The sequence below is a fragment of the Pempheris klunzingeri genome, chromosome 8 (assembly GCF_042242105.1).
Source record: "Pempheris klunzingeri isolate RE-2024b chromosome 8, fPemKlu1.hap1, whole genome shotgun sequence".
Taxonomy (NCBI): Eukaryota; Metazoa; Chordata; class Actinopteri; order Acropomatiformes; family Pempheridae; genus Pempheris; species Pempheris klunzingeri.
The window spans coordinates 18,066,680-18,085,920 of NC_092019.1; the positions used below are offsets into that span (position 1 = coordinate 18,066,680).

Consider the following 19,241-nt stretch of genomic DNA (forward strand, 5'->3'; position numbering starts at 1 on the left):
TGAACGTTGAATGCAATGGTTAGGAATAAGGTTCAGTGAGAACGGTTGTACTGCAAATCACAACACATCTTGTTCAGCGTTTCCTCAGATGTTTTATTGTTCTACACCTTCACTAAAACAGAAGAAATACATGCAGCGCCTGTTATTCTACCCCGTCCCTCTTTCCACCCTTTCTTAGTTTCGTTCGCTCCCCTGCTTTCTGCATCTTCCAATGACTCACACACTCCCCCTCCCCCCCTGCGTGTCATATGTTCTCACCCCTTCTCCTCCCACCTCCCCGTCCCTCTGTCTCTCCCTCTCATTCGCCCACATTCGCTCACTTTCTCCAGCAGGCTTCAAACACGCTGCAGGTAACATTTAAAAAGATTGATCTGTTCCTTCATTCCCGCATCCCTCTCAGCTTCCTCCATCCTCCTCCTCCTCCTCTCGCTTCTCCACCTCTCCTCTCCTCCTGCTCTGTGTTTTCTCACTGTCTCATCTCTCCATTGGTCCATAGTCTCTGTCACTGACTGAAACTGCACAGAAAATTGAACTGGCTTGTGGTCCGGAACAGGTTGAGAGTACATTCATAAATAGGTATGCATTTTTAGCTTTTGATTTATGTTTGTGTGTGTGTGTGTGTGCGTGTGTGTGTGTGCGTGTGTGTGTGTGTGTGTGTGTGTCTCAGCATCTTCCTAGGGAGCATCTCTTCCATCCCGAAGGCTGCGTCACTATAATTAAATGTGTGTGCATGTGAGGGAGAGAGTGTGAAGTCCGTGTGACTAATGTGAAATTGAGGCACCTCATCACTACTGTTAGCTGCAACGGTGTGTTTTTGACGTGTGATATTTTCATGCGCATCTGTGTCCCTGAACATCTATTCCCTTGGCTCACGCTCATTCTCTCTTTAAGCAAAATTAGATGAAATGATGGTAAGATTTTGTGTACGAGCGCTGAGTTGTACTGTGGAGTACAAATGGTTAAAGACAGCAAATGTCTTCTTGTTTTTTTACAGGATGTCCATTACAAATATTGTTGCCAGGGAGATTCTGGACTCCAGGGGAAACCCCACTGTGGAAGTAGATCTGTATACTGACAAAGGTTACAAAATAAATCCTTTAAAAAGCATTACTCATTGCCTGATAATGGGCTTGCCAGTGTACTTGTCTAATCTAAACCTTGAAACATCACAGAGTTGTACTCACACAAGCTCACCATTACCTTTTCCATCAGCCTTTCACCTCTGAACATGTACCTCTCTCTCCATCCACCAATCGCCTTTTTCTCCCTTCCAGGTCTGTTCAGAGCTGCTGTGCCCAGCGGTGCATCCACCGGCATCTATGAGGCTCTGGAGCTCCGAGATGGAGACAAGACTCGCTACAAGGGCAAAGGTGAACACTTATAACGAGGAGTACGGTCTGTACTTCTGTCTCTTGTCTCTGCTTTCGCTTTGAGCATTTTCTAGTGTGGTTTTGTGACATAGATGTGAACTGACAGTTTTAGTTTTCCATGGCTCCACATATCTCCTTCTCCCCTGCTGTCTAAGGTGTAACCAAAGCTGTTAGTCACATCAATGACACCCTCGGACCTGCCCTCTTGCAGTCTGTGAGTAGCAGCACAGAATTTGATCCGTTTTGAGCAGGAATGGACAAACAATATGGTGGAGAATGAGGATCTGTTGTGAGAAGGACATTTTGTTTTTTCTCTCAGGGAATCAGTGTGTTGGAGCAGGAGAAACTGGACAACAAGATGATTGAAATGGATGGCACTGACAATAAATGTAAGCTTCCTTCACATCTCATGATTGCATACATGTGAAATGACGTGTTTCCGCACCAGCGGCCACTGACTGCACCCGTGTGACGTGTGACTGCTTCTGTGTTTCTCTCAGCCAAGTTTGGGGCCAATGCTATTCTTGGAGTGTCACTGGCCATATGCAAAGCTGGCGCAGCAGAGAAAGGTGTCCCCCTGTACCGTCACATTGCTGATCTGGCAGGAAACAGAGAGTTGGTCCTCCCAGTTCCTGTGAGTCCTGTGTGTGTGTGTGTGTGTGTGTGTGTGTGTGTGTGTGTGTGTGTGTGTGTGTGTGTATATATATATATTTAAAAGAATGAAATTCTTCCAAATGCAAAAAGCCTAAATACAATCCCCTTAATATCCATTATCTGTGCCTCACTCAGGCTTTTAATGTGATCAACGGTGGCTCCCATGCTGGTAACAGGCTGGCTATGCAGGAGTTCATGGTACTTCCTGTGGGGGCGGAGTCTTTCAGAGATGCTCTACGTGTGGGGGCGGAGCTCTACCAGACACTGAGAGGGGTCATCAAGGAGAAATATGGCCAGGATGCCACAAATGTGGGAGATGAAGGTGGATTTGCCCCTAACATACAAGAGAACAGTGAAGGTAAGCACAGCCACGTGTTAAGTATTCCCTCCTCCTTCCCTTGATTTCCTGCAATATCACCTCACATCTCTCTGTTTCTCTGTTTCAGCTCTGGAGCTGATAAAAACAGCCATAGAGAAGGCTGGCTTCACAGACAAGGTGGTGATAGGGATGGATGTTGCTGCTTCAGAGTTTTTCATCGAGGGCAAGTACGACCTAGACTTTAAGTCTCCTCCCAATGCTGCACGCAACATCAGTGGTGAAGAGCTGGCCAGCATCTACCAGGGCTTCATTAACAACTACCCAGGTCTGTACTCTGATGTGTGTACTCATATTCATTTCCACAGATCACTGCGCTCACAGACGCATGGATCAACAGAACTGTTTGAATTTGGATCGATAATTGGACACACCAGGCTATTCTCCATATCTCTGCAATTGCCATATTTCTTACATCACCTCTTAGACAGCCAAACTGAGGGAACAAGAGAGCTTGATGTCTCCACAGCTTGGTCTCTGCCCCTGACACTCAGGCCTGTAAAAGAGGCTTTAATTATGCGCTGCAGTGCACACTTGGCAAGCAGGGACCTTCTCTGATGTGGCTCTTTAACCCGTCAATGGTGTGCTTCCTGCTTGTGTGGGCATGTGCGTGTAATGTGGGTGCATTTTAAGACATTACTCCCATTAGAGCCTTTATTAGCAATGTCCTTGGTGCTCTAGTCCTATTGACTTGCTGGTGAAGAATGGAAAAAATGAGAGGCTCACAGTAGGCTTCAAAATAATCTTAACTATCTCTCTTTCCTTCAGTGGTGTCTATTGAAGATCCTTTTGACCAGGACGACTGGCCTGCTTGGTCACAGTTCACAGCTTCAGTGGGCATCCAGGTTAGAGGTCACACTTGTTATCTGGAGAAGAATTAGTTCAGCTGGTCCTTAAAGGGGTACCTCAACATTTGGAAATTGCACTTTCATCCATGAAAATGGTCAAAATTGATGCTACAGTGGTCAAAATATCTTGATTTTTAGTTGCTAGAATGGTTGCAAAATGTTGTATCCTGCAGCATCTGTAATGAAACTCAGTAGCGTATTTCATTGAACCTGCTTGCCGGGTAAAAGTCCATGACACCAAACTCCGTGCCGTCAGTTTGTACTGCATGATTGTCTTCATATGTGAGATAGAGTTCCCTTTTAATATTACTGATTTATGAATTTACTGTGTGCAAGACGAGAGCAATGCTCCTCAGCCTGTTTTTGACTTTGTTGTGTAAATGGTGCAGGTGGTTGGAGACGATCTGACGGTCACTAACCCACGCAGGATACAGCGAGCTGTGGAGGACAAGGCCTGCAACTGCCTGCTGCTCAAAGTCAATCAGATTGGCTCTGTTACAGAGGCCATCAAGGCGTGAGTTGATTTTGTGTGTATTTGGTGCAAAGATGAAGGCACACATGTCCGTGTACATGCATCTTCTCCATCTGCCTCTCAGGTGTAAGCTGGCCCAGGAGAACGGCTGGGGTGTGATGGTGAGCCACCGCTCAGGGGAAACAGAGGACACTTTTATAGCTGACCTGGTGGTTGGTCTCTGCACAGGACAGGTAACACACACACACACACACACACACACACACACACACACACACAGGAACAGGAAATGCTGCCCATTTTCCATTTCACCGTTCAGTTGCTCATAGAATTCCTCATTTATGTTATTGTAACTTACTGAAGTTCTCCCATCTGAGACAATAACACAAAACTAAACACTGCAGCAGCATTTCACTGAAACTGTACAGGTTGGAAACAAGACAATACGAAATAATGATAATGATGTGAGGTAAGGTAAGAGAATAAACAGGTGCAGAGGTGGAAGATAAGCAATGCAATTTTAGCAATATATTCTTTATTACTAAATAAATCTGTACTGTGTTTGCAAAACCGTTGAAGTTCTGAAATAATAAGCTGATTAATCAATCACCAAACATTTCATATAATTCTGTAAATTGGATGTCACGAAAAACATTGCAAACATTTGCTGATTTTAGTGTCAAAATCTCAGTGGAATGTGAATATTTTTGGTTTGGTTGCTGTTGGTCAGTCTTAAGAAATCTTTATTACAAATTTTATTTACAAATTTAGGAGCAGTTGCTATTATTTTTGACATTTTACAGACTAAGTGATTCGTGAAAAAAAACAAAGGAAATATCACTTGATAGTGTGTTAGTAATAAATTAGCCGTACCTTTAATTCTCTGTGATGTCTTCTCCCCTCAGATAAAGACTGGAGCTCCCTGTCGATCAGAACGTCTGGCCAAATACAATCAGCTCATGAGGTGGGTAGTCACAGCTTGATTTGCATGCATGTGACGAAAAACATATGGAAAATCATCACTTACAGCACTTTTATATTTCTCTTCTTCTTTCCTCCCTCCTTTCATCTGCTGTCATCTTCCTTCACATTCATCCGCCCCCTCTTCCTCTCAGGATCGAGGAAGAGTTGGGTGACCAGGCCCGCTTTGCCGGGCACAACTTTCGCAACCCCAGTGCCCTTTGAGTGCCAGTGCCGTTAGCAGCGGCACACGAGAAAACAGGCATACATACAAATCATGTTATATTCCTCTAACAGAGACACAGTAATGAAATAATGACCCCTGTCGCTGCAAAACTCTAAACACACCTAAGGAACACTTAAAAGCATTAAGACAAATTAGTTTTCAAATAACTAAAATGCACAGATAATGCACTGTAGCTACAGTACAGTATATTGACCTGACACTTTGAGAAGTGATTGATCTAATTGACTGCAGCCGGTTGCAGCAAAGACTGGAGGGAAAAAAAAAATCCACGTTTCACCTCTCAGCAGATGAGCACTTCCCCTGATGCTCTTGTTAGTTTCTTTCTCTGTCCTCATCCCTCCAACTGTCTCCTTCTGACTCACTGCAGACGTGTTTTGATCTTTTCCTCTCCCCCACCCAGTTCCTCGTATCGGTTTAGATGTGAACGCTCAGCAGCTTGCTACAATATTGTGTCTGTTACTTTGTCAGTCTAACGTTAAGCTTAATAAAGAAATGGATACATGTTAACTTGAACCAAAGCTCTGTGTGTTTGTTTAAAGGGGAGGCTGTGTGTGTCTTATATCTCTTTTCTCTTGCTTAGAAGGTAAATAATCGCTGAATCAAATTACCTCTGCAGTGTTCTCTTAAAAGCATAGAGATTCAAGCATGTTGCACATCTGGCCACACTTAAATATTGATGTCACATCAGGTGTTTGACATCCCTTACAATTAGTCCTACATTTATCCTGGTCATTCCTGCTGGTAAAAATCTGCAACAATATCATCCACCAGGGTTTCAGTGATCAATTTCTACAGGATCATTTGAACATCATGAAGGAAACTGACAGGAATTCAGCACAAAGAGGAGTCCTCTGAATTTTCTGCAGGGATTTAGAAGATTTTTTTTTTCTAGCAGGAATTTGCTTTGATAGTCCCTGAATTATGCTAAAGCAATAATTCATGGTCACATTTCATACTTCTGCATCTGCAGGATGACGAGACAGAATATGCATTAGGAGAAATCTGTTGTGCATGAGGTCGTCCATTAAAGACAAAACATAAAATACAGTCAGCTGTCAAAGGCGAAACGTCCTCTCAGAAAAACCAATAATAGGCACATTTCACAGCATGTCATAGCAGGAAAAGCACAGGTGTCGCTGATAATGGTTACGTTCCATTTAGCTGTTTCAGGTCCAGGGTCCTCACTGGCATGGTTATGGGGAGCTAAAATCACCCAGCAGTAATGTTACTGGTTACACCTGAAACAAGATAATGGTGTTCGAGCCTTTGACATGGTAGCTTCGACACTGTGGAGCACTCCTCTATAGACTGAAGGTCTGTGTCTGCTCATTTATTCAAACTCGCCTTTGTCTCACCTCCTGCTGTCTTGTGTTTGTGTCTGCTGTTGCTTCTGCTTTCTTTTTACTCTTTCATGGTCTTGTTTTTTTTTAAATGCTTGCTTTTGTGGAGCACTTTGGGACCTTGCTCTCTTAAAGATGCTATAATAAATGAACACTGCATCAAGTTGTCAAGACCAAACCTCTGCAAGAGTTCTAGATGCTTTACATTTTGTATCTACAGAGAACAAAATCGTTCTTATTATCCTTACTGCTGTTTGGGTTACTCTTTCCTACATAACCTGAAACTGTTTTAAAAGACTGTATTATAGCAGAAAATATAACACCATACCTCAGGAGCGCTGTGAGGGAATGTATTGAAATTTAGCACAAACGACTCAATGATGAACAGATTAGATTTGGGCTGTCAAAGGTCACTGTGAACTCACAAAACATGTTTTTGGCCATAACTCAAGAATTCATACACTAATTATGACAGCATTTCACTCAGATATGTAATAGGATAAAATCATGACGTGATCACATTTTATATGCAAATGGTCAACGGTCAACGTCACTGTGGCACACTCTTCTGGTCGTTATTAAACACCATAAATCAGGAGCAGGGGGGGATTGTGACCATACTTAACATTTGGTTAGATGTTGAATTGGTGACACTGATCTTGGGTGCCCACCTTGAGACTGTGATGACTGTGTGGATCATCTGTGCTGCAGCGTCCACGCTTTAGAAATTGTAACCCTTCTGCAGCCACATGTGAAGCGTTGTCTCCTGTCATGGCTCCAACTTTGTGTTCAGTCACAATCAGCATGTGAACACATTCAAGGACTGTGTGTTTTTCTGTCTCTTGATGAGTTTACACATGAATGGACGTACAGCAGAACAAAAACAACTACGCTCACACCAGTTTAATTTATAATCATATTCTTGTATCATAATCTAAAAATATTCTTCAGTCTCCTCCACGACCAGCTCCTCTAAAGTCCTCCCTCCATGTGTCATTATGAGTGTGGACGCACATGGATGTGGACTGGTTGAAGGAGGCGGTGATCACTCAAACTGAGCAGCAGAGGGAGCGCGAGCGCGACGAGGCGCTCCAGATGATGATGATGAAGGAAGGCTTGGAGCCACGCATGCGCACCGAGCACCGTCTCCGACCGGGTTTCCATGGTGACCACACAATAGGAGACGGGACAGGGGGCTGCGTGAAGGGGAGAGAGGCAGGGAACGACAGCAGCGGAGCGGAGGAGGAGGAGGAGGAGGAGGAGGTCTGCAGAGCCGCTTGACTGGACACACCGCTGCAAGCTTTCCCCAGACAGACAGACAGACAGACAGACAGGGAGCTGCTGGACATGCACCCAGCTCAGGGCACCGTTTGATTACCCATTTCTTAATTGTTTAATTACCCCATATGCTTTCTTTGTTGGGTCGCTGACATTGTCATTAAAGTGCTCACACCATCACGCGTATTGGCTCTCTGGCGCACACTTCAGCTTGTTTGGCGTTGGATTAAGTGAGGCCTTAAAGAACAAAGAGCCATTGGACGAGTCTCCCTCCTCTTCTGGGTTCATAGCTGCAGACAGAGAGCCACACAGCCGGTTATTCAGTCTGGAGCAGAGCCTCTCCATACTGTAAAGGTGACTCTGGAGGGACTAGGCAGCAGAGACACACAGAGAGAGAGAGAGAAAGGGAGAGGGAGAGAGACCCTCCCTCTTGATCCCCTCCCTCTTCAGAGTTTTGGCCCTCTCTCTGCGCCTCTCTTCCTCCTTCTCCCTGCCTCACTACTCCTACTCCCTCTTCTTCCTCCTCCTCCTCCTCCTCTATAGCCTCCCCCTCTCTCTCTCTCCTCATGCAAATCACGCCCTCTCCTCTCTCCCTTTCTCTCACCCGACGTGCATCCCTCTCTCCGGTTCACCCCTCCGCTGAAAATTGTGACTGTAAGACCGGAGAGGGGTTTTAAAAAAAAAAAGTGCAAGTCGTCTTAGAGGAAGAGGGGGAGTAGGTAGGGTGGGAGAGAGGGGGGGGGCAAAAAAAAAAAAAAGAAAAAGGGGGCGAAAGGGGGTGGGGAAGAGGCGAGGGTACGCATCAATTTGTAGTCTTCAGTTGGCACCCCTATTTTTTTTTTCCCTGCAACGAACAGAAAGAGATTTTCTTCTGCATTATTGTTATTATCGGAGCCCGTTGCAATATGAGCCAGCACAAGCCTCTGTTGACAGACGCCCGGGCTCTGAGGTGTGCGTGTCAGCGTGCAACATAAAACGACAAAACAGAGGGAGAGAAAGGAAAGGGGAGAGTGAGAGTGAGAGCACGCATCGCTGGATATTATAGGTAAGGAAGAAGGAAAAAAAAATGGATGCTTATACTCTGTGTTTGGAGCTATTCCTGCCGGCCACGTTTGTGCTCTCCCTCCCATTTTTTCCCTCCTTTGTGTGTTAACGTTAATTATCAGCATACTCCTGCGTTATGGCTGAATTCTGTCCCGGTGAATTAATGTTAATAGAGTGCACGACGCGCACCCACATTCCTGCGAGCAAAGGGAAGCGAGAGCCGGTGCGAAATGCCATGATTCGCCATTCCATATCATCTTTCTTTTAATATGTGCAGCGTCTGGAGACAGCGCTGCACAGGCATCCAGGCATCCATGCTGATTGTGAACATGTATGTGCTGCTGAACACGACTCCCCCCGTCGTTGGTGGACCGTGCTCCGCCGGGGTAGTCTGAGGCAGGCTGGGGAGCAGCTTTGGCCGGTCTCCTCTGCGTGTGTATCAATAACATTCGCAGGAAGAAAGAAGAAAGAGTCGTCGCAGTGGCCGCTCGCTGGTGATGTAAGCAGAGCAACTGCATGCTGCTGCTTTGCATCACATGCACTGGACGGTTTGTTGAGGATGCATGTGCTGTGTGCGTTGTGCTCGAGTGTGTGTGTGTGCACGAGTGCAGGGGGACCAGTGATGTCAGTGCTGGTGTGTGTTAGTGCTGCGTTTGCGTCCTAGTTGTTTACTGACCATGGCCAAGGACCTGCCAGTGGACCACAGGCAGGCCGGTGGCTGCCACCTGTAACTGAGATGCATTATGGATACAGTAACCCACTGGGCGCTGGATGTTTTCTATGTCTGTGTCATAAACTTAAGTCATGTGTATGTTAATCAGGCTGACTGTGCAGGCACTGCATTGTCTGTGAACACATGTGGCATCTTTTATGCATATGAAGTGTGAACAGTGATCGTGACAGTTGAGATTTTACTCCTAAAACTGATTGAATCAGTCACTGCAGCATGCACTAATAATTAATGCACAGCCATGTGTAGTGGAGCAGCTACAGGATTTACAGGAGCTTTTCTGATTCGAATCAAACGCAGAATTCAGTGTGTACCTACTATATTTATTGGCTGCATAGCAGAGTGTACATTATTTCTGCTAACTAGTTGGCCAAATATATCCTTTTTTTTTTTTATCATCCAGTGGTGTGCACTATTTATATCCTCATTCAATATACATGAGCCCTTTTTTCATCATAGTGGTACATGAATGAATGGAGTAGACGAGCCCTCTCAAAGTAGTCCACCTATGTTGTCAGGCACACCCAAATGGATAAAAGATCTTGTCATTGTACATTTCTCTAATGGCTGGCTGGCTAGATAAATAATCATGGGATTCAACTGGCCATAACCAGGTCATGTGGGTTAACCACAAGTGTCTGTGGGTTTGGGCTGTTGTGGTGGAGGTGGAAGGAGGGGGGTGTGGCTCCATATTCCCAAGATGTTTGCAGGAATCTTCTGCAGACTGCCATCCACAACGCAGCCTACCAGGCAGCACCTTCTCTGCTTTGCTCTAGTCATCTTTATCTGTTGTTTCACTGCTATATCTTCCAATTATACTACACCCTAACCAGTGCTCTCTGTTAATGTGTGAGTGTGTTAACCTATTGTGCCTGTGGGTTTTTTTTGTTTGTTTTTTTTTGCTGCTGTGGTGAAGACAGAAGGTAGAGAGGAAACTGTTTTCAGTGCAGTGAAAAGCAGTTGTGCCAATACAGTGTGAAACATGTTGGGAGTTGAAATGTTGTTAGAGTCCTTCTGCAGATTTAAACTCCGATGTTTTCATAATGTCATACATTTTTTAACTTTACACTCGGTGCAAAAATCAAACAATATTGCTTATTACTGCAACCCAACATGAATTGATTCTCCGTAGAATTTCAATGCAGGTTAAGATTGGATAATGCCTTCTTTGTTTATGCTTTTTTTCCCTTTTTTTTTTTTTTTTTTTTTACAGGTTTTGGTAGCTCTCATGGTGTAACACACATCCCAGTCAGTAAGCAACAGGAACCAGTTCAGTCCCTGCAATGGCTTGTGTTGTAAAATGGACGTTTTAAAGAAGAAATAATGAAAACACGGACACACAAAGAATCGGTATGAATAATGTCTACTTTTCACAGTGATGTTAGGGGTTGTGCACTGTCTCTTGTAGTACATTTGGTTACATCACAATTAATTCAATACGTGATAGCATTTTTTTTTTTAAAAACAGGATAACTAAGATATAAATTATTCATTTGGTTGTGATATACACATATTTTTTCCTCTCCTTAAAATTTCTTCCTATTCTCTGTGTCCTTCTGCCTTCTCCTTATAATGCCCTGTTCTTCTTTTCACCTCCCTTCCTTTTTATTCTCCATTTGTTATTGCCCTTGCTGCATTCCACCTTGAATTGAACGAACTTGACATGCTTTTGGCTTGTATTAACTGTATTTTCACTACAATTGAAACCTCTCTATATTTCCCTCTGCATATCTCCTTATTCCTCTAACTCCACCTTGTTTTAACATTAAATGTTTGCCCCTCCCTTCCATATTTTCCTCTTTTGCCGGACTTTGGGTTCTGCAGATGCCCATGCGCAGTGGGCGACGGCGGGGGGCGAGTGAGGAGAGAAGGGGTAGACGCCCGCACCCCAGCCCCACTCGCCCTGAACGCAACGACAGACAGACGGTTAGAGCCTACCTCTTTTGTCTCTGTCTCTTTCCTGTTGTCGTTCTGGCCATAAGTTTGTGTGTGTATGCAAGTACAAGAATAAAGAATGGTCGCTGTGTATTTTGTGTGTGTGTGTGTGTGTGTGTGTGCTGTCTGTGTATGAGTCATCAGTATGATTGCCACAGACATACCCTTGCAGTGTCAGTATTGTTCAATGGTTTGTTTTACAGCTTAGCACTTTGAAATCTCTGATGCTTCGTGTTTGACACTGATGTTTTGTGCGTGTGTGTGTGCATGCAAGTGTGGCTTTGTTCTAAAAACAGTCATTGGCCTGTTAGGGATTCAAAGGCATCACCACAGAATTAAAAGTCTTGTGTTGTTTTAGCAAAGAGGTGCTGGTGAGGAATTGGCTGGAAATCGCTTCAGTCGCAGATCACAAGGGCATGATTCATCAGAGAGTGAGGGGGAGGAACTTGTGTCTCCTCCAAAGAGGCAGAAAGTTCAGGTTTGTGTTACATTTCATCAACCTGTTATATAAAGACTAATTATAAAGCTTTGATTTAGCTACATCTTCCAAAAGGCACTGTCTAAGATATTAAGAGATGTATTCTACAAATACATAGATAGCCAATATTACCTCATTCACAAAATGTAAGTTTTTACCTCATCCACAAATGATCTTCTCTCTTCAGGATTCGGCCTCTACCCCAAACCCTCCAACATCAACACACTTGACTGACAGCTCGGCTCCTTCCACTGTCCCACCTCCAACCTCAGTTGCCAGCCAATCCCGTGAGAGTGACAACGAAGACGGCCAATCCCAGGGCAGTAGGAGTTCAGTTGTAGGGAGCCTGGCCAATAGCAGCAGTAGTCTGAGCAGTGGGCGGGATATAGACCAGGACAATCGTTCCTCATCCCCAAGTCTCTCGGCTTCCCCTTTGGGTAGCCTGGACTCTGATTCCGATGGCCCTGACTCACCAAAGCAAGGAGAGAGGGAGCGGGAGAAAGGCAAGGAGGGAGGAGTGGGCAAGGTGGCAGGAGAGGACAGGAGATCGCTGCGAGAAGGGAGAGGGGAAGAGTCCTGTGGAGATGGAGAAAAGCGGGACATGGATGCACGAATTGAAGACTGTCCGTCTCTCAAGCCCCCCTCCACTCCGTGCTCTTCCTCTGGTCTGACTCCCTCTCTCCGAGGAGCAGGGGAGTCATCAAACGACAGCAATAGTGGGAGGAAGTCCTACTTCTCTCTGGACTCCAAATTGATGTGTAAAGTTGAGTATGGTGGACCGACGGGGGTTGACGGAGCGCTTAGTGGCAACAGAATGAATTCCAAAGCCAGTACACAGTGTGTGACCAAGACAACTATCTCGGGAGGAGATTTCTCCCACAACAGCCCCACCATTCCCCACTCTTTGCCCCCTCCTCTTCCTCCTCCACCTGCCCTGAAGCCCCTAGAGCTTGGGGGACAAAACCTGCCTGCTGAGATTAAGACAGAAAGAGACAAAATGGAAAAGGCAGACAAACTCCTGGACAAGGCTCAGTCCACTCCTCCTTCTCTGCTGCCACAGACCGGCCCCCAGCCACAGTCCCAGTCTCAGCCTCAGACCCAACCCTCCACCCACCCTCACCACTACAGCTCCACCAGCTGGCAGGGTGGCACAGCAACTGGTTGCCAGGGGAGCTGGGGCTACACCCGTTACCCTGGCAACCACCACCCACACCAACCACAGCACCAGCCCCCAGTGCAGCAGCAGCAACTTCCCTCTGTTTACAACCCTCCGTCCTCTCGCCACTCCTCCTCCCACCCCTCTTACCTCCCCCATCCTCACCCCCACCCCCACAGGGAGTACCTTCCCAGGTATGCTGGAGGGGGAGGGGACAGAGAGAGGGGGGCTGCAGGAGAGAGGGAGAGGGGAGTGAGGGGGGAGTGTGGGGGGAGGGACATCAACAGGGAGTTCCCCGCTCCCATTGGCAACAGCAGCAACAATAGTGGCGGGGGTAATAGTAATAGTGCTTGTGGTGGGATGGGTGGGTCCAACAGCATCCAAGGCCGGGAGTTTGGGAGTCTGTCAGTGGGTCAGAGCCGGGAGTTTCAAGGTTCTGGGAGAGATGGACCTAACTTAGGTCCTGAAAGAAGAGACTTTGGCCCAGCTTTCAGAGACAGAGAACGAGAGAGGGAAAGGGAACGGGAACGGGATGCAGGGAGGGAGTTCCCACTGCCAAACCAAAACCAGAGTAGAGACTTTGGCCCCAATGGAACAGGAGGGGGGCATCCCAGAGACAAAGATGGAGGCAGATGGGGTGAATTTGGGGGTCAGACAAGAGAAGTTGTAGGCAATAGTCACCCAAACAACAACTCTATCTCCCAGGGTAACCCCCCAAGTTCAACCAGCGGGCTACCTGTCACCCCCATGTTGAACAGAGACCCACCTGCATCCCCCCAAAATAATCCCAGTCACCCTTCCCATACCTCCCTGCCCCCACACCCCCATCCACATCCCCCAAATTCATCCAACCGAGACTTCCCTCCTCCCATGGACCAGCCACAAACCCCTTCCTCTGGAGCAGACCACTTTCACAGAGAGTATCCTCCCACCGGAGGAAAAGACTTCCCTGCTGGGGCGCCTCCTTCCACTGGCACAAATCGAGAGTACCTCAGCCCCCCTGGGGTGACTCCAAACCTGGGACGAGAGTATTCAGGGCCTGGAGGAACCCATCACCCCCACCCACCTCACCCCCACTACCAGTCCGGGCCCAGAGACAGAGAGAGAGAGTCAAACCTGCGAGAGTCTGCTCTGTACCAAAACCGCGGAGGCCCAAGTCAGCCTCCCGCTCTCTCTCCTTCCTCCTCTTCCAGCCATCATGGACACCCTCCGAATGCCCCATATCCCCCTCCACCACCTCAGCCTCCTCTACCCCCACCTCAGACCTCCCACACCCAGCCACCCCCATCAGCTATGGCACCCAATGTACGTCCCCCACACTACCAGCCCTCCACACAGACTCCTCCAACACCCCTGTCTCCATTACCCAGCCCGTCCACAAATCAGATGGGAGGCTTCTCATCTTTCCCCCCTGGCTCCTCCTCTGGGCCCAGCATGCCACTTCCTGGGCCAGGCGTGTCATCCAGCTGTTCACCTGGGTGTCGGCCCTCCCCTTTCCATGGCACTTTAAACAGCCACCCTCCATTCGGTGGAGCATACCACTCCAACGGGAACAGCGGCGGTAACATGGCCAACAGCAATAGCAACAGTAGCGCACCCAATAGCAGCAATAGCAACTCGCAATCACTCTCGCCTCAAAATGTGCCAAAAGGGCCGCCGCCTCTGAGTAACTCAGCCAACAACAACAGCATTTCAACCCCCGTCTCCAGTTCTTCACTCCCCAGTGGAGACGGACATTTGGATTCAGGCCCTCCTCCTACACCTGTTATCAAAGAGGAACCAATAGAAGACAGGGAGGAGAGTGAGAGCCCGCCACCAGTGTTGAGAAGCCCCTCTCCTGAACCCAAACCTGTAGACATTCCCATCCACGCCAGCCAATCAGCACGGTAAAATGACATCATCAAACCATTTGAGATGTATCACTCTGCTCTGTCCATCTTTATGTGATCAGCTGTAATTAGCAGCGATGGTAATTGTTATGATCCTGATGGTTGTAGTAATGATGTACGGAACTGCTGTGTCACTCATGTCTAGGTTTCACAAGGTCCTTGACCGTGGCAGCGGGAATTCCTGCGCTCGCAGTGATGTCCTCTTTGTCCCATTGGATGGCTCCAAACTGTGGAAGAAGAGGAATGAGGTGATTGAAAGGGCGCGCAGGGAGGTGGAGCAGCGGGCCAGAGACCTAAGAGAAAAAGAGAGGGAACGTGAGAGGGAGCGTGAGCGTGAGAGGGAGCTGGATCGACATCTACAGGTGTGCACATTTGAGCGTGATAATTATGTAGCGTGTCAGATTTAATGGATTTGATGTAGATTAAATTGATCACTTTAATGGGAGGGGACTAAAGCAGACCAGGGCAGATGATTTATTGCCTTTTACTGTTTTTTCTGCAGCAGCAGAAGGACGTCAACGCAGCAGCAGGGGGTCGCCAGAGCTCCTCTCTCTTCTTCCCCTCCTCATCCTCTGTCATCCTCGACCCTTCATCTTCTTCCGCCTCTTCTTCAGGCAACTCTATCTCCCACCCTCCCCCTCACCCCCAGCATCATCCCTCACACCCACACGCTCACCTTGCTCCTGCACACCATCTCCACCCCACCCTTGCTCACTCCATCCCCCACTCCCTCCTCCTGCCATCCATGGGCGGGGCATCAGCGGTGGTTGGCCCTCAGGGAGCCCTGGGAATAGGTATAGGAGGTCCATATCTTGGTCCTGACACCCCGGCGCTGAGAACCCTGAGCGAGTATGCTCGCCCTCATGCTATGTCTCCACTCGGGGCAGCAAGTCGTGCGCAGGCACACCATGCACAAGTTCACCATGGCCACCCCCACGTCCACCCCTCATTCTTCCTTCCTCAGTTCCAGAATCATGCTTTGGGTCACCCCCATCACCTGCCGACTGATGCAGCTACGGCAGCAGCCATCTTGGGCTTTTTGTACGGCGGCAGCCTTGAAGGGGGTCCAGGTGTTGGAGGCCATGCTGGGATGGCAGGAGGCCCACTACCTGGAGGGATTGGGGGTGCGGGGTTAGGAGGAGTCGGCTTTCCTCATGCAGTGGCAGCACATCGAGACAGAATAAAGACAGGATTTGAATTTAAGAGTGACGAGCGGGTTTACCCACCAGGGGCCATACCTGATCCTGCAGCTCTTGCCCTTGCTCACTCTCATTCTCATGCCCACGCCCATGCCCACGCCCATGCTAATGCCCACGCGCATGCACACTCTCTGCTCCTTGGAGGAGGTGCAGTGGGAGCTAATGAGGTGTCACTCTATGGCACTCCTCCTCCCCCAGCTCCCCCTGGCCCTCCGCACCTCCAGAACCCAGCGCTGGCTCAAGTGACTCGACCTCCCAACCCTTCTGCCCCTCAGCCCCTGCCCAATCCACCTCCTTCAGCTCTGCTCCCGCCCTCTCACCCTACATCTGCACCACCGGCTGCCCCCCCTGCCCCAGCAGGCCCTGCTGCTCCTCCGCCTGCTCCTCCTCCACCCACTCCGCCGACCTCCAACGCCGCCTCACTTCATCACCCAGTCCCCCATTCTTCTTTTCCCAGCTCCCTGTCCTCTCATCTGCCACCAGCCCCTGCCCCAGCCGCTCCCCCTGAGACTTACCCCACTCCCACCCGCTCTCCTGCCTCTTATGAGCGAGAGAGGAGTGGGGAAAGAGAGCGGGAGAGGGAGAGAGACAGAGACAGAGACAGAGCAACTTTGCCGGCCTTTGGGGACAGAGAGCGAGAAAGGGAAAGGGAGAGAGAAAGGGAGAGAGAAAGGGGAGGAAGTAGTGGAAGCGGAGGTGGAGGAGGAAGTGGAGGAGGAACAGGCGGAGGAGGTGGAGGAGAGAATCTGGGGCGTCTTCAGATGTTGAACGTGACACCCCATCATCACCAGCATTCACACATCCACTCACATCTTCACCTGCACCAGCAAGACACAGGTACCCACTGCTAATAACAACGATGTCAGTGTCTGCATCACCTGCCTTGTTCTTTGTGATAGAAATGAAAGATTAACGCTAGCAGTGCCACAGACCACCATCGTTGGCCAAAACTGTTAAGAGCAAATTAACAGAGCCACACTATTGCACATGATGACATGTTCTTTCTTTAAGATGAACATGGACACTGTAGTTTATTTTGATTCAATCCCATATACACCAGGCTGCAGTATATGTGGGACTGACACATTAAATGTATCTGATCTGGGCTGAAAATCGTCACAAACAATTGCACTCAAATTTTCTAACATTCACTGAGAACTACAAAGCCCAGCTGATTTAGGATATTACTGAGACTTTCTTAAAACATCAAACTACACTACTATTTGTGACCCATTTCTGAAGATCTACATCTTCAGTAGGAACCAGTGGGCTTGTGATTGTCTGCCACAGACAGGGCAAAGGAGATTAGAAATTATCTAGAGATGGACTAACAAAGTGATGGTTTTGGTATTTTCATGGGAACGGTGGACAGTAAGAACAGCAGCAGCCTTATCCTTTAACTGCAATATAAATCATGTTTGTATTAGTGTAGTTCAGCATTGAACACAGGTTTTTACACAAGATTTAAGTTGATATTGAGTCATAGTATTCCCTGAAATATTGTACTCATCTGTTGAAGTTCACTTTTTGTAAAACATGAAGTTCTTGCGTTATAGAATAAAACTGTAAAATAAAGAAATAGCTAGAAATTTTGAATTCGTACCGTTGCTTTGACTCTTATTGAATGTACCCTGTATTTCCTATTACATCACTGGCATCCAGCGACGGGCGGGGTTCACCCCCTGATGGACCCGTTGGCGTCGGGGTCTCCTTTGGCACGCCTCCCTTACCCAGGAGCCACACTAGGCACGCCCATCCTGGCTCACCCCCTCACTGACAGCGAGGTGCTCCGCCAACAGCTGTTCGGTGAGGAGAAGGCTCCTCGTCCATGTACTTGTTCAGTTTTTTTCTCTAAAAACTCCACAGTGCTGAAAGTTTATGAAGAGATTTTTTTGAATATGATGACGATGATTGACCTTTTCCCTCCTTTTCTTCTCTGTTTTCCTTTTGGATCCCCACCCGCTCCTCCTCTTTCATTTACAGGTGCTCCGTTCCGTGACCTGCCCCAGCCGTCCTCCCTTACTGGTCCCATGTCAGCAGCCCATCAGCTCCAGGCCATGCAGCAGGCCCAGAGCGCAGAGCTGCAGATCCAGAGACTGGCCCTGGAACAACAGTGGATCCATCACCATCACCACCACTCCCTCACCCAGGACGAGTATTACAGGTACGGTGTCTGTTATAACGGCCACTGTTAATGCAGCAGCTGCCATTAATAATTCTGTTGAGCAGTTTTTCAATTGATTGATAATGTCTGTTTAGAAAATATTCTGTCACAACTGACATTTTAGCCTTGTACATGTTCACAAACGGTCCATTAGTGGGTTTCAATTGGTTGACCCTCCAAGGTAAAAAAGTAGAATGATGAATCTCAGTATCTCAAAAGTAGCTTGACTATATGACACAGGCGGTGTTTTCGCTACCCAAAAATATCTGGTCAAATATAAATCCTGTAAAATGCAGTCTATAGATTCTAATAATGCTTTTAAAATGTTTTTTGGGGTGGGGGAGGGTTGTCTGAGATGTAATAGAACCCCAACCGTAGCTGTGACCTCGGCCCAATCTTTAAAACTGCGCCCTAACATGGTTTCTCCTCCGACCTTTTTAGTCACCTGAAGAAAGAAAGTGACAAGACCCTGTGAGGGAGGGACACAACAAAGAGCGGCATGGAGAAACCCGAGGGAGAATGTGTGCAAATTTAAACCAGTAAATGAATGCACTGAAAACAATGAAGGAACAATGACCCAAAACAAAAGCTGGACTAATGGACAGGGAGCTCACTGAAGAAAACAAGAAGATTTTGAAGGATTAACAAAAGAGGGAGGAGGGTGTGAAAATGTTGCACACAGTCCCTGCTAACTGCACCACGCTGAAGGTCCGGACTCCAGCGCTTCCCTGCATAATGTTCAAAACTCCAGTCCTGTTTTGTATCGTGCTCTGTACAGTATATTAGATGGGGGCGGCAATAGTGAAGTACAGTATGTGTAAAATACTCAATGCCAGAAGGAATGTGTACATGAGTCTCTTTTATGTCATTGCATGTAGCTAGGCGCTTATTCTGAACTGGTGGAACTTTTGGTTCTATTTTTAGTAATTCCCCCCTCTTTTGTATCTGAGGGGTGTTCTATATGCATGAGACCAGCAATTTAGTGTTACGTTAATGATCAATAGTATTGTTATTATGATTAATGTTGTCTGTTTGTTGATAATGATATAATTATATATACAGTACATATTATTTGTATTATTTTTTTACATTTTCATGGTA

At 47.4% G+C, this 19,241-nt stretch overlaps 2 protein-coding genes across 3 annotated transcripts; both read left to right on the forward strand.

The window, feature by feature from the left end:
- The first annotated feature begins 203 nt into the window (after positions 1–203).
- Positions 204–5,395, forward strand: LOC139204741 (gamma-enolase-like). 2 transcript variants are annotated; one of them, XM_070834721.1, is made up of 13 exons: positions 204–576; positions 995–1,080; positions 1,275–1,370; positions 1,526–1,584; positions 1,690–1,759; positions 1,871–2,004; positions 2,160–2,382; positions 2,471–2,668; positions 3,169–3,245; positions 3,638–3,762; positions 3,845–3,953; positions 4,626–4,684; positions 4,836–5,395. In XM_070834721.1, the coding sequence occupies exons 2-13, from the start codon at positions 996–998 to the stop codon at positions 4,903–4,905; spliced, it is 1,305 nt and encodes a 434-aa protein (XP_070690822.1). In that variant the 5' UTR covers positions 204–576; position 995; the 3' UTR covers positions 4,906–5,395. The 2 variants fall into 2 exon arrangements, with proteins under 2 accessions (XP_070690822.1, XP_070690823.1); XM_070834722.1 differs by having other exon boundaries at positions 204–350.
- A 3,105-nt stretch (positions 5,396–8,500) lies between these two features.
- Positions 8,501–19,241, forward strand: atn1 (atrophin 1). Its single transcript, XM_070835684.1, has 10 exons — positions 8,501–8,590; positions 10,533–10,669; positions 11,144–11,245; positions 11,613–11,732; positions 11,920–14,774; positions 14,923–15,139; positions 15,280–16,813; positions 17,639–17,782; positions 17,960–18,140; positions 18,582–19,241. Exons 2-10 carry the CDS (start codon positions 10,643–10,645, stop codon positions 18,613–18,615), a joined length of 5,214 nt encoding a protein of 1,737 aa, XP_070691785.1. The 5' UTR covers positions 8,501–8,590; positions 10,533–10,642; the 3' UTR covers positions 18,616–19,241.

Excerpts from the sequence above, each read along its gene's own strand:
- LOC139204741 (XM_070834721.1), top strand. The coding sequence starts at position 996 with ATGTCCATTACAAATATTGTTGCCAGGGAGATTCTGGACTCCAGGGGA. Across the intron at positions 1,081-1,274 it reads AGATCTGTATACTGACAAAG|GTCTGTTCAGAGCTGCTGTG; the intron begins GTTACAAAATAA and ends TCTCCCTTCCAG. Across the intron at positions 2,669-3,168 it reads CTTCATTAACAACTACCCAG|TGGTGTCTATTGAAGATCCT; the intron begins GTCTGTACTCTG and ends TCTTTCCTTCAG.
- atn1 (XM_070835684.1), top strand. The coding sequence starts at position 10,643 with ATGAAAACACGGACACACAAAGAATCG. Across the intron at positions 11,733-11,919 it reads CAAAGAGGCAGAAAGTTCAG|GATTCGGCCTCTACCCCAAA; the intron begins GTTTGTGTTACA and ends TTCTCTCTTCAG. Across the intron at positions 16,814-17,638 it reads CCTGCACCAGCAAGACACAG|CGACGGGCGGGGTTCACCCC; the intron begins GTACCCACTGCT and ends ACTGGCATCCAG.